This window comes from Morus notabilis, unplaced genomic scaffold, assembly GCF_000414095.1.
Source record: "Morus notabilis unplaced genomic scaffold, ASM41409v2 Scaffold72, whole genome shotgun sequence".
Classification (NCBI taxonomy): domain Eukaryota; kingdom Viridiplantae; phylum Streptophyta; class Magnoliopsida; order Rosales; family Moraceae; genus Morus; species Morus notabilis.
Genome location: NW_010367952.1, coordinates 71,883 through 86,687, shown reverse-complemented (window position 1 = coordinate 86,687; position 14,805 = coordinate 71,883). Strand labels below are relative to the sequence as shown.

Genomic DNA, 14,805 nt, shown 5'->3' with positions numbered 1-14,805 from the left:
CTTCTCATTCTCATTCTCCTTCTTCTTCTTCTTCTTCACTTCTCTCTTTCTCTTCCTCATCCTCATCCTTTTCTTCTTCTTCTTGTTCTTGTTCTTCACTTCTCTCTCTCTCGCTCTTCTTCTCCTTCTCATTCTCATTCTCCTTCTTCTTCTTCTTCACTTCTCTCTTTTTGTTCCTCATCCTCCTCCTTTTCTTCTTCTTCTTCTTGTTCTTGTTCTTCACTTCTCTCTCTCTCCCTTCCTCATCTTCCTCCTTTTCTTCTTCTTCTTTTCTAGGGTTTGGCATCCGACGGAGGGTGAATCTCTGACGGTAACTCTTTAATACTCTTTTTCTTCACTTCTCTCTCTCTCTTCCTCATCCTTATCCTCTTCTTCTTCTTCTTTTCTAGGGTTTGGCATCCGACGGAGGGGGAAGCTCCGACGGTAAGTCTTTAATACTCTCTCGATTTGTTCCTATTTGTTCTACATTTGTGTTTTTAGTAAGGATATTTCATCCTTTTATTCGATTTCAAAGTGATTAGAGTGAGAATTCTAAAGAGAAAGGTTCCAATTTTGATTCTATGGAGAAAAAAAGCATATACCATACTTCTAAAATGGTTTACTTTTCACTTTTTTGTTATGTTTTTAGGGAATTTATTGGTCAATACTCTTATTGAGTTCTAGATGTTTGTGGAAATGCCTGTGAGAGAATGTAATAGTTGATCTTGATGATTTGTTTTTGTCTATGCATTTTACAAAAAAAAAAGGGCTATAGTTATTTTGTTTGAGGCTTATTATTTGTCTTAATAATTTTGGCAAGTATCTATTACTCTTTGTTTGGTTTAATTATCTAAAGTGAGTTTTTGGTTAAAAAAAATATGGGGAGGGTGACCAACTATAAATTATCTTTATTACTAGTAATATTGAGTGGCAAATTGGGTAAGATAATGAATATTAAGTTAGTAGCCTGGAAACCGATCCTAAGCGCTTATCATGATACTTGAATTTGAGACCTCTCTCTCATCTACCAAACTACTTGGGAGCAAGCTTAATGTCACTAGACTGTGGCCTTGATAGTCAATTATTTAAAGGGATTACTGCTAGATTAGGTTAATATAAGAATTAACTTGAATGAATGTCTTGGTGCTTATCATGGAGAATCTGAATCCTGTACATTGGCATTATTGGCTCAAGTACATGGGCTTCTTACTGTTATCATTACATTGTCTTCTTTTATTATGACGTCTTTGCAATAAATATTGCATTGGTCATTTGCAGAAAATTAACTAAATATTGCACCAAATTGCTCAGTTGAATGAAGTGTTGAATCTGCTGATAGCCTGCCACAGAGTTTTGGCTTCAAAAATACACAACTGAAAGGTATTACGTCTTATAGCATGAAAATTGCCTTATTGAAAAGTTAGCACAGTAGTCATTAGTCAAGGAAACATTTTTTTTTGTAGCAGTTTTTGAGTTACAATCACAATCTAGGAGTTGAAAGCACCATTGGGCTTTTGTTATAGCCTTAAGGTTACCATTTTATTTGATCTTGAAATCCCAATGATCCATGGTGAAATGTTTGAGTTCTGCAAATTGCAAGTACTTTGCATTGGAGGGTTTGGCTTAAACAAAGATCCAATTATGAGTTGGGAAGCATGTGGATAGTATAATTAAATTTTCCATAGTATTCTGGTTGTAATACATAGTGCCTGTTTGGAATCCATTCTGAAAACGTTTTTCACGTTTTTCGAAAGGAAAAAAATGGAAATCATATGAGAATTACGTTTGGTGGAGCAATCTTCAACCAAAAACAAAACTGAAAACGTTTTTGTCCTTTCTCAAAAAATCACCCAATTTATGAAAATAAATTTGAGTTGTTTTCCTTTTCCCATTTTCATTTTCTCCTCACTATTTCCTCGAACCTCACCAAATCTGAACCTTTTTCTCGTGATCAACACTGTTCGGAACAAGTTGTCTCGGCCGGCCAAAAGCGTCAGAGTCTTCGTTAGCGACGGCGAAAAGTGAATGCCTGCCTTGAGAAATGATCTCGGCCGTCAATTTTGTTTGATGTTTTGTTATTGTGTTTGTAGTATTTAGCAATTTTATTTCTAGATTATGGTTGATTATAATTTGCCCAATTGTATCATAATTGTGTTTTTGCTGTCGTTGAAATAGAAGTTGAACTCAAGAGGTAGAAAATAAAATTGACTGTACTTATTTATGCTTGACTTTAGGTTAGGCATTTTTAAGCTAGGCTAATTGTGCATATTTTCAATTCTTATGCTCATTTGATAAAGTCGTGAAAGAGAGTGAGGAGAGAGAGGGTGGTGAGAAATAGTTAGGAGAGAGAAATTTGTGTGAGAGAGAGTTGAGAGATATGGGGCCTGTTCGGTTTACCCTAAAAACTCGAGTAAGGCCCACTCGAGTTCCGCTTTCAGCCTAAATTCGTGTTCGGTCATGTTGTAACTTGAGCATTAATTCGAGTCAACAACCAAAACTTAAGTTCACCCTCCCCCCTTCAATTCGAGTGAAACTCTACAGTGTTTAGCTCTCGCGTGCAACAACAGTCGTATTTGTAGCCGTTGGTTGTTCTCTTCCTTTTCTAAACCAAGATTCGAGCCTTCATTTCTTCTCTGCCATTTCACATGATTCTCACTTACATCTGTAAGTTTGATTCTCGAGCCTTGTCTCCTCCGTTTGACCATCGTGTAAGAGCCTCGTCTCCTCCTTCAAGCCTCGTCTAATCCTTTAAGCTTTTATCCATTCCCATTTTTCTCTGCCATTTCATGAGTTTCGTTGCAAAAGACCGTTTCCCCTAAATCTGAGATTGGGAAACCCTTGCCCCAAAATCGTCATCTCCTCCATCAAGCTTTTATCCGTTCCCATACCGAGAAGAAGTAGCCAAATCAAAAGTTTCCCCGAAATCTGAGATTGTGTAACCCTATCCCCAAAATTATCACTCATTTTGCATGTTTTCAGTCCTCGGCCAAAACGGGGAAATTCACTCTGAACCGTTTTGTTCGGTGACCTCCTTGGGCATCCTTCCTAGGTCAATGTAGGAGGAACCGATCTCGACCTAGTGCTCTTCAGTGACAACGTCAAAGCTCATTCCCCTGGCATTGTCGTCGCCGGTACCTTAAACACGGTAATTCCTCGTCGCGTTTTGGGAATCTCTAAGCTGCTCAATGTACTCTTCTGTAGGCTCAAACTCGGTAAGTACATAAATCCTTACATTTATTTTCTCAGCGTGTTATGTTATGGTTTGGATCTACTTCCATAAACTCAGGGATTGCAGACATTGATTTTTGAGTGTACATATGTGATATGACATAAACATGTTGGTTACTATGGTTTGGTTTTGTTTAAGGGATGAATGTGTGGAGTTGTGTTAAAATGGTAGGAAACCGAAGTTCTTTCCTTTACTAAGCAAGTTCATTTTTGCTTTCTAGCGAAAGAAAACAAAAGAACCCCTTTTTAATGTTTCTGTTGTTCTATTGTTCTGAATAACCTATGATTAAGCTTCACGTAAGAATAAAAGCTTCACGGTAAGTAGCACTTGTGATCAACCATGTAAGAACAAAAGCCACATAGGTTCATAACATATAAGTAATGTATTTCCTGTGTTAACACCAAACCATGAGTCTAAAAAGGCTATCTAATTCTAACCCGAGCCAAAAAACAAGCTGCTCATATGTGCATTTCCTTATTGTGAGTCCACATAGTAATGTTTTCTTGTTTTGCTTATTTGTTTTAGGTGAACCCACTGCTAAGTGCTAGTTCATCTAAATTATTCTTTTATGCGCATATAGGATATGGTTGTGATGCTTAATATGTGTCTAATGGCCTTGCTCTTTATGTCGAGTGATATTCGATGGCGTGACAATTATCAGTTGCCGGTTTATAATGTCACTATGGCATATTCGTACTATGGTAAGTTGAATATCGGTCGGGGCTAACTGCCATAGTGTGCTTATAAACACTGGTAGCATAGTTGTCATTCCCTAGGATAATGCTCCATAAGTGGGCGATGCAGGCCATTACACATTCCTGAGCCTATTTGATTACAACTTCTTTCATTACATGATTTTTGCTTCAAATGTACATATGTATTGTGGCTGGATTGGATTTCACCACTAAATAGATGGCAAGAAGGATGGATAGAGATGTCAATTGGAGCCCCGAAGTAGAGGTGGGGTTGCTTCGGCGGCTAGGTGACTTTAATTTAGCCCACTCGTCCGGTACCGCACCAAACCGAGACAAATATGCTAAATGGGCAACCGAACTAAGTGAGCATTTTATCGTCCCCCTAACTTGGGATAAAGTGAAACAAAAAGCTGGTAGACTGAAGAAAACGTTTGATGCTGAGTTTCTAATTTGTACTGCCACCGGACTTGGTTAGGATCCGATTTAGAAGAAACCCACCTACAATGACAAACATTGGCAACAATTTATCAGTGTAAGTTTGATACTTGATTGATTTTTAGATGTCTTATAATTAATGCAGTCCGCTTTGTTTCATTGAATATTTTGTAACCAACAAACTGACACCCTGTGGGACTTTCATATATACATATGCTGGTTGCCTAACCCATGAGTCTCTTTCTCATTTAACTTTAATATTTGTTTATGGGTTTACAGAGCCATCCCGAGGTTGAAAGGGCAAGGAGGAAGTCCTTGTTGGATTACGATTTGTATTATTGCGCGTTCGCCAATTCACGGGCAACTGGGGCCTTTGAGTATGGTCAGGAGGATACTCCACCACAACGTTGTTCCGACAACCCCATTGACATTGAAAGAAGACCACCAAGTTTCAATGACGGTGAGGATTTTCCTTTTAGAGATAGGAGGCAAGGCATGAACAGAGAAAACCGTGCACCACGTGTCGCCTCCCCATCACGATTCATACGTAAACGGTCAAGGCGAAACTCTTGTAGAGTCTCACCGACCTTTATGGAGCATGTCGTGGATCGCCTCGTAAGTTTGATAGAAACAAGTAGTCAGACTTGAGGTATAAATGCATCTGCGAATATGTCCGTTCAAATTGAAAACATTGAGGATCAATGCATTGATTTATTAGAAACGTTGCAAATACCCCAAGATCAGTACCTCTTCATGTTCAACTTTATGACTTCGAATCCTAGACTTCAACGGCCATTCCTTCATATGCCAGAACACCATCGGCTTGCGTGGATTCAGCATACTATGGAGCAGTGTGCAAATCAATAAGTTCCTCCTCCGCCACCACAACAAATGCCTATCCCTTCGTTATTTCAGTTGAACGTACAACCGAACCCTGCACCCACCTACACATTCCAGCAAACCACTTTAAATTTTCAACCGTATGTGCCACCGTTTTCAAGGCCACCATTTCCAATGTCACATGGAGGGGATGGTTCTTCGCAACTATGATGGTGGCGGCAGACTTGGTTGACAATCCTAGATTACATTGACTTGTTACGAACTTAAAAAGACTTGTTATTATTGATTCGTTTATGGTTTTATTTCCTTCATTGTTTGTTGTTATTAGTACTGATAGAGGAATTTTTATTAGGTTGTGTCCATTTTATAGGACCACATGTAAGCATATCTAATTTGAGGACAATGTTGTTGCTTTATGTAAACTGATTTTCTCCAAAAGTTGTTTTATATGTAGTTTCAATTATGCATATGATTTGCAGTATTTAACTTTATGCTTCATTAGTTGGAAAATTTGGCGGGGATGGATATATGTGGAAATTCAAACCCAATGGTTTTTAATGAATCAGACTATGGCAATGATGATGATTTTTTCATGCAAGTGCTAGTTGCAACGACTTTATTATGTGTTGGATTTGTGTACAGAGAACCTTCTCGCCGAAGGCACACTTCAGGTTGAGAAGGTGCAGTTAGAGTGAATTATTATCTGGAACGCAGTCCAACAATGATGTATGACAAAGTCCATATCAGTAGTGATGCATTCTTGCGTCTAAGTTATATCCTTGAGGAGCGGGGCTTATTGCAACCGACTGTCCACCTAAATGTTGACGAGCAATTATTCATATTCCTAACTATATTATGTCAGAACCAAACTAACAGGGAGGCGCATGACCATTGGCAGCGATCTGGATCAACGGTGTCAAAGTACTTCACCAAAGTTCTTGAGGCAGTATGCACATTGAAGAATGACTTCATTAGACATCCAAATTTTCAAACTGTTCACCCGCACATAATTGCTAGTGGAAACAAATACTCACCGTGGTTTGATGTAAGTTCAATATTCTACATTAATTAGCCACATCTAAATTTTAATGTAGTTTATAATGCTTTCTAAAAATTATTACGTTATATAATATAACCAACAAAACTCTTGTAAACATGAAGGATTGTGTTGAAGCACTTGACGGTACTCACGTCTCATGTGTTCTCCCTCGTGAAACTGCTGAACTTTACAGAAATAGGAAGGGGTTCTTTTCACTAAATGTGCTTGCGGTGTGCTCATTTGATATGAAATTTATGTACATGTTAGCTAGATGGGAGGGTTCGGCACACGATGCAAGAGTACTCGCATCCGTCTTAGATACCCCAATCAAAAGATTTCTGACACCGCCACCAGGTTAGAGAGCAACGATTTTTTTATGTGTACAATGACATTCCAAATACTTCATCTGTACGATTATTTGTTAATTATTATACGTATACGTGTAGGAAAATTTTACCTCGTCGACTCAGGTTACGCTAACAACAGATGCTTCATGGCACCCTATCAGGGGACAACATACCACTTGCAAGAGTATAAGAATCACCATGAAAGAGGTTTCCATAGTGAACGTGAGCTGTTCAGCTACACCCACTCCTTATTGTGTAATGTCATTGAAAGAACATTTGGTGTATGGAATGCTAGATTTCGTATTTTGAAAACCATTAACCGTTACCCCATGACCAAACAAGCTATGATTCCAGTATCGTGTGCTATAATACATAATTTTATCCATATGCATCGTAATGGGGACAACCTTTTAGAGCAGTACTCACAAGATGACGTTCTAGTTGCGAACATTGATCCACAGAATGTTGATGAGGACATCAATGACAATACTAACCATAAGGGTCAACCATTGGATTATAATGCAGAAGTGGAGATAAATGCTTTAAGGGATGCAAGGGCGCATACAATGTGGGCAGTGTACCGGCACCGTCGTGTGCGTTAATAGTCCTCTTTCATAAGACGTTAATGTGCTACGATATGATATTATATGGTGTATATATACTTATGTTATAATTTATGTATTTATTGTTGTCTTTTTGAACTTAATTATAATGAAAACTGATCTTCTACTATTTATTTTTATTATATTTTTTTGTAATTATTTATTTTTTAAAATTACTAAATTACCTATTATTCATAATTATTTACAAATAATTCCAATTATTCATATTCAATTACAAAAAATTGAATAAATTCAAAAAAGAAAAAAATTGCAAAAGAATTGAATAAAATGGAAAAATAAAAAAAAAATGCTATCTATTATTCACAACTCAAGTCTTACCACAAATAAACACAAATTTAAAATTTTTTTATCTTAAATCATAATTTAAATGTACATAATTAAACACAAATTCAAATTATAACTTTAATTTAAATTATAATTTAAACTCAATTCAAAATCTTAACTCAAGAATGCTATTAAAAGAACAACCCAATAGTTAGGACGTAGGAGACAGAAAGTGATGAGAGAGCAAGAGTGATGAGAGAGTAAAAAAAAAAATAGAGCAAGTGAAATTTTTATTTTTTTTTAATTTTTTTTCCTACCTAGTTTTTCTTCAGTTCCAAACACGAGACAAAATTTCTCTTTTCCCTTCCTCTTTTCTTTTCTTTTTTTTTTTTTCCTTTGAACTTTCTTTCATATTTTTTTCCATCCTAAAATCTAGGTTCCAAACATTGCCAAAGAAGCAGATGGGGAATTTGTTCGTCAAGAAGCCCAAGATCACTGACGTAGATCGTGCTATTCTTACCCTCAAAACACAGAGACGCAAGCTTGCTCAATATCAACAACAGGTCTAATATATTCTTTTCCCTGCTATTTTTTTTAAAAAAGATTTTTGATTCAAAATTGAAGAAAATATGCAAATTCTGACCCTGATCTCTTTTGGGTAATACTTAAAATAGAAATTGTAATTGGTGGAGTTTTAAAATTAAATTGAAGTTTGCACATTTATTAGACAAGAAAAGCAATTTAGCTGATTTCTAGTTTTAGGAATTAAAATACAACATTTTCATACATTTTCTCATTATAAACTATTATGTTTATTCCGCTTTAATATTTTGTAGAAATGATGACAACATTGGTGCTTTTCTCGGCTGAAAATGATGTTTACTGTATGATTGCTTGTGAAGATTACATACAGCTATAAATGCTTAAAAATGATTTCTTGAGAAATAGAAGGGTCATAAAAAGCTGATCATATTTCTTTTGTGTTCCTTGTTTAGTGGAATAAACATAATAGGGTTTTGAACAGTCTCAAATTGTATGAAAAGTTTGTTTTCCCTTGAGGATTAGGCATTAGATTGGCTTTTTAGCTTTTGGAAAAAGGTTAACATGTGTTAATGCTGCAAATGAGAAGTTCTAGGATTCGTAATCGTCATGATGCATTGTCAGCAATAATCGTGAAAGTACAGGATATTGGTTTCTTTGTTGCATTTGTATAAATTGTTTTGTTCCTCAATAGTGCTTTCTGATGTTTATTCAGAGGCTAAAAGGCTTTTCGAGGAATAAGTAGCAGAAGATTTTTCTGCAGGTGTGCCGTCGTTGAATTATTTTTGGTCATTTGCCTAGAGAGAAGTGGAATAATGTTTAAATACAGATATGACGATGAGCCCTCTCTTCTGGATTGTATTAGATTTTTTGGCTTCTATATGGGCCCCTATGTTAAAGGAATTCAATGTAACACCTTTCCGATGTTTCATTTTGAGTTAGAGGGATGTGGTATGAGATTAATTATGGTGGTTGGAGATGTTGAAAGCCGGGGTTTCCAGGAATCAGATATTGCTTTGTTTTGAATCTTTTCAGGATTGTTGGTCAGATGTTTGATTCTTTTGTGTGTTTTTTATTTTTGGAGAATTGCTCATCCAATCATCCTCTTGTTTTGTGGTTTTTTTGGGTATTAGAATAAATAGAAAAACTTGAGGGGATTGTTGACTAGATTCAACAGACTGGAAAAGAAGGTATTATGGAGTCCTAACTTGTAAATGATACTACTCCTTTAGTTTTGTAAATCATTATACTAGATTAATTCTCACTTTGGAGTAGAATGATCTCGAGGCATGTTGAGTAGTTGGTTTGTCTCTTAGGGTTTAAATGTTTTTGCCAAGAATATATCTCAGAGGGTGAGTTTGGGGGATAGGATTTTGTTTTGGAAAGATGTATGATGCAGGAATAAATAGAAAACCTTGAGGGGATTGTTGACTAGATTCAACAGACTGGAAAAGAAGGTATTATGGAGCCCTAACTTGTAAATGATACTACTCCTTTAGTTTTGTAAATCATTATACTAGATTAATTCTCACTTTGGAGTAGAATGATCTCGAGGCATGTTGAGTAGTTGGTTTTTCTCTTCGGGTTTAAATGTTTTTGCTAAGAATATATCTCAGAGGGTGAGTTTGGGGGATAGGATTTTGTTTTGGAAAGATGTATGATGCAGGAATCAATCCTTTGAGTCTTCCTTTCCTAGACTTTTTCGACTTTCGACTTTCCGCTTTCCCTAATGCTTTCATTGTTGAAATTTCTTCCAGGGATAGTAAAGTTAAATTGGAAGTTTTGTAAGAGGGGGTTTAAATGATGGGGAGGAGGAGGAGGAAGTGCATTCTTTACTTCATTGCCTCATTTCTTTTTTGCCAAACTCGTCGATACCAGATCGTAGGGTGTGGGTGTGTGACGCTTTGGATTCTCGTGCAAGTCTTTTTTTGTCTCCCTTGTTGAAAACAATTTCCGTTTCATTTAGAAATGTTGTGTTCCCTATAGGATTAAAGTTTTTTCATGGCTGGGTTTTCATAGTAAATTAAATACTTATGACATGGTTCAGAGGAGGGGTCCACATTTGACTGTCACTGTCCTGGTGCATTATGTGTAGAGAAGAGGGTGAATCATTAGACCATTTATTGCTTCCTTGTAAGGTATCAAGGGAGCTACGACAGAGGTTGCTGATTGAAGCTGTATTCCTTTGGGCATTCCCAACACATTGTTTATCGCCGATGGTGGAGAATATGGTGGGATTCGGGTCTAATAAAATGGTAAAAACCCTTTGGAGGTGTATTGTACTCTCATTATCTTGGAAAATTTGGATGGAGAGGCATTCAAAATTTTTGAGGAATAGGAAATGGGGACAAAAGACATTTTTGGAAAGGCTAAATTCTTAGCCTCCTTGTAGGCTTTTAAGGATATCCCATTCCAATTGATCATTTTAAATTGGAAAGATGTGATGGGAAGATCGCTAGTCTGGGTGTCTTAGGTCTAAGTTGATTTCATTGTTTTTAAGGTGTGGTTTTTGTTTTTATTTTTTCCTGTTGTTGTTGTGTTTTTTGTTGTTGCTTGAGGATCTCTCATCTCTTGTTCTTGTTATTGATTGAATTATCAATGAAAGGGTTTTTCTTAGACACACACACACACACACACACAAATGAAGTCGATTTGTCTGTTTCACTGCTGAAACATGTGCTTAAGGATTGGACTTGTCACAAATCTTGAGGACTGGTCTCACTCTCAGAAAAATGTTTTTTAATCAATAAGGTTTCTACTTGTTTGTGATAAACTTTTTCCAGCTTGATGCTGTCATTGAAGCTGAAAAGCAAGCTGCGAGAGACTTGATCCGTGAAAAGAAAAAGGACAGAGCGTTGTTAGCATTAAAAAAGAAAAAAGCACAAGAAGAATTATTGAAGAAAGTTGATGCTTGGGTCATCAATGTTGAGCAACAGGTGAGCAATCATTTTCAGTGTAGTTACTTTCTCTATTTCATATATAATTTGTGATGTCTTTATAACTGACGTGAGAAGTTTTATTTATGTATTTATTTTTAACTTCATATTAAGAAATGGCTTTCGCATTTGATATGATGTTCCCTCCTCTTAAGTTTTGTTTTTCTTTGTTTAAGACGAATTCTCTTATATACATTTTGGTTTAGTTGGCAGATATAGAACTCGCAAGCAAGCAAAAGGCTGTGTTTGAGAGTTTGAAAGCTGGTAACGAGGCAATGAAAGCTTTACAAAGTGAGATCAATATTGAGGATGTTCAAAAATTAATGGATGATACTGCTGAAGCTAAAGCTTACCAAGATGTGAGATTGATTTATTCCTTCATCTCTTTATCTTCTTAACCATCTTTACTAAAGGAGAATAAGTTTCTTATTGCTCTTAACAAGACGTTTCATTAATTTTTTTTTTCTAGTTCATTCTTGCTTTTTTTCAGTCTTTTCCCTTCTGCAGGCTCTGCTTTTTTTTTTCTTTCTTTTCTCCTGAGAGCTTGAATATGTGATATAGGAGTTCCTTTCTTCTCTCTTCATCCCCTTCTCTCATTTGGCACTCTCTCCCCCATAAAACACTGTAGCAATGTCTTAACAAGACGTTTCATTAATTTTTTTTTTCTAGTTCATTCTTGCTTTTTTTCAGTCTTTTCCCTTCTGCAGGCTCTGCTTTTTTTTTTCTTTCTTTTCTCCTGAGAGCTTGAATATGTGATATAGGAGTTCCTTTCTTCTCTCTTCATCCCCTTCTCTCATTTGGCACTCTCTCCCCCATAAAACACTGTAGCAATGTCTCTCTCTCTCTCTTCCCAATACTCTCTCCTCTCTCTCTCTCTTCTAATATAACACTATAGCAGTAATTTCACTACCAAATACTTTATGTGCCCCAGTATAGTAAGCCCCATTTGTTTCACTAGTTTAGTTCAATTCAACTCAATTCGAATAGTGTGAACAATTTGAACTCATGTTTAGTAAGCATGCAGTTCCAATTATATTTCCCGTTTGAATTGAGTTATACTGTCCAACTTAGAGTTTAATTCTCCCCTTAAGTTCAACCATCCAGACCATTTTTAAACAGTAAAAGGGTGCTTACTCTCTGTTTTTCACACCTATCAAACACAAATTCGAATTTTATTCCCTGTTCAAATTAAAATTTTAAGTGCACATCCAAACACCAATTAGAACTATAATTCATTGCACTGTTTGAATTTTTTTGTTCAAATAAAAAAGTTCAAACCAACAAAATTCAAACTAGTGAACCAAACGGGGGCTAAGTTACTCTGACCGTTCCCTTGTACAAGACTATTGCAGTAATATTATCTGTATTTATGTGTTCCATTTGTCAAATTAAACATTTGGGCCCTTTTGTGCAATTGTCTATGATCTGCAAAAGCACAGCAAAGAGATTCTAAAGCTTCCATCGTTTCACTCATTTGAGTTAAGAACTTGAGTTAAAAAGTGAATTCATCTAAGAGAAAACACTGTAGTAAAAACTTGAGTTGTGATTTGAACTAACGAAACAAATGAGGCCTAAAATATTTATTTCTATTGGATTTCTACCATTTGGCACGGTCCTGTCCTGCCCCTTGTTTTTCAATCAATCTTAACTTTTCTTCTCCTAAGGATATTTATTTCACCCCCAATCGCAGTATATATGTATGTATGTGTATATATATATATATATATATGCATACATAAATGTATATGTATGTGTATATATATACACACACACACAACACAGATCCAACAAGAGGAAAAGATGGAAAAAGAGAACAAAAAGAAGTAACAAATTAAAGGCGTAGAATGTTGACTCATTCTTTAGCCGCCCAAGATATCCCTTGCATTAAGTTTCCATCATATCATAATTTTACTTCTTTGTTTAGTGGCTGGTTCTACATATGCACTTTTACCATTTTAGATTTCCTCTTGTTGTATCTTTTGTTTGTTATCCTAATGAAGCTTTAGATTAGCGAATGATATTGGCACTTACCATTAAGTTTTTGCAGTCTATAAGCAATTTCATTGTCTAAATATTTGTTTTGTTTTTATTTTTTTTATCTGACTGTTTCATTTTTACTTATAACCAAATGTATCATTGTAGGAAATTAATGCAATCTTGGGCGAGCAATTATCTGCAGAAGATGAAGAAGAGGTTTTAGCAGAATTTGAAAACTTAGAAACTCAGGTTTGTGTATATTATTATTATTATTTTTTTATTTTTTTTTTTTTTTTATCGCAGGGTTATTTAGTTGTATGGTTATTTTAGCTTTTGCTTGTTCCAAGTATTCCGTCTGACGTGCAACTTGTTGCCTCCAAGTATCTTCCAGTTATTTTGTTAATGGCTGTTTCATGTTATGCCGTTTGCTGTTCAGCCTTTAAAACATGGTGCCCAAGACCAATCATAGCCTCGTTCGTTTCGCTCGTTCAAGTTGAGAGCTTAAGTTAAAAAGTAAATTTATGTGAGAGAAAACATAGTAACAGAAAAGGTTGAATTTAAATTTTTGTGAGAGAAAGCACTATAGCAAAAACTTGATTTGTGATTCGAACTAGCGAAACAAACAGGGCCTATGTTTTGTTAAACATGTAGTGGGGTCCACATTAAGCCACTAGTGTTTCGTTGAATCTATAACTTAACCCTTTTTTCCCCACTTGGGATAAAAATGGATCTTTATATAGGCTGTATTAAGAACTTTTTTGTAATCGAATTTTACTGTTTCCATCTCCATGAGATGACTTCTCAAATAGAGAAGAAAGTTCCCTCAAAATGGACTCTTGGCTGGTGAGTTTGAGTAAAAAATTCTCTGAACTAGTTTGTTTAGTAGCTTTAGCTATTGTTGTCTGGCACGCTATATGCTGCTAGTTTCCTCGAGTAGATTAGTAAAGGAAATCGGATGTAGTTTATTTATTTATTTTTTAATATCTAAACTCACTTCATATTTTTCAGATCTCCATTCAAGATATGCCTGATGTTCCTGCAACAGTGCCATCTGCTGAGGAGAAATTGGACCTTCCTGATTTACCGACTAAACCACCAATTGTCGCCGAGGCTTCTGCAGATGATGCTGAAGTTGCTCCAGCTGAAGCTTCCTCAAAGAGAAAAGGTCTCTCTCTCTCTCTCTCTCACACACACACACACACACACACAATACGCAGCACATTCGTACAGAACACCATTTAAGGCCTTCAAACAATTGACAAATTTATCCGGAAACGCAGTGTTGGAAGAGCCATTGCCGGCATGATTGGGGAGATCAGTTAAACGTTCACGTCCTTTCTAATCCGTTCGAGCTGTTTGGAAGCTTTGATGGATTAGTCACTGGCCTGCAAGAACGTGTGCTATGCTATTCTTCGGTTTGGACTTTGTAAATCTTGGTTGGTTTTAAACAAAAGATTCTCACATTGGATTGTACAGAGGTGTAGTTTCTCAATAAACGTAATTTGCAATTCTCTCCCGCAAACCTATGGAGCCTCTTGACATTTCTTAGCTATCATAATACTCGAGTCATTATCAAAAGCCTCAAACTAGGCTCAACTATCAAATGTATGGATCTTTGAAGGGTATTAAGGAAATTATCATATAATCAAAATTTGCAGTTCTAAAACAGCAATTATAAAATGGGGCAACACAATCTTATTCTTACCGCATAAAATTAATCAAAGTAAGTGATCCCTCTTTCTGTCCCATTCCTTTCCTCCCCATAGAGTTTGTTGGACTTGAATGGAGCCATAATGCTCCTTTCATATACTCTTTTCGAGGAGTCCTTGTCTGTGGCATTCCAATTTCGGTTCAGTTCTATTTCGATATAAATGCTATTTGACACAAGAAAAAGTGTAAAA

General features: G+C 36.1%; 1 protein-coding gene across 1 annotated transcript; it reads left to right on the top strand.

Annotated features, from left to right (window-relative positions):
• The first annotated feature begins 7,685 nt into the window (after positions 1-7,685).
• On the top strand, positions 7,686-14,548 carry LOC21398075 (vacuolar protein sorting-associated protein 20 homolog 1). Its single transcript, XM_024175999.1, has 6 exons — positions 7,686-8,014; positions 10,775-10,927; positions 11,134-11,286; positions 13,070-13,153; positions 13,913-14,069; positions 14,185-14,548. Exons 1-6 carry the CDS (start codon positions 7,913-7,915, stop codon positions 14,208-14,210), a joined length of 675 nt encoding a protein of 224 aa, XP_024031767.1. The 5' UTR covers positions 7,686-7,912; the 3' UTR covers positions 14,211-14,548.
• Positions 14,549-14,805: the final 257 nt, after the last annotated feature.

Bases quoted from the DNA above. Each gene is read 5' to 3' on its own strand.
- LOC21398075 (XM_024175999.1), top strand. From the start codon at position 7,913: ATGGGGAATTTGTTCGTCAAGAAGCCCAAGATCACTGACGTAGATCGT. The intron at 13,154-13,912 runs GTTTGTGTATAT...CATATTTTTCAG, and splicing joins TTGAAAACTTAGAAACTCAG to ATCTCCATTCAAGATATGCC. The intron at 14,070-14,184 runs GTCTCTCTCTCT...CCGGAAACGCAG, and splicing joins AGCTTCCTCAAAGAGAAAAG to TGTTGGAAGAGCCATTGCCG.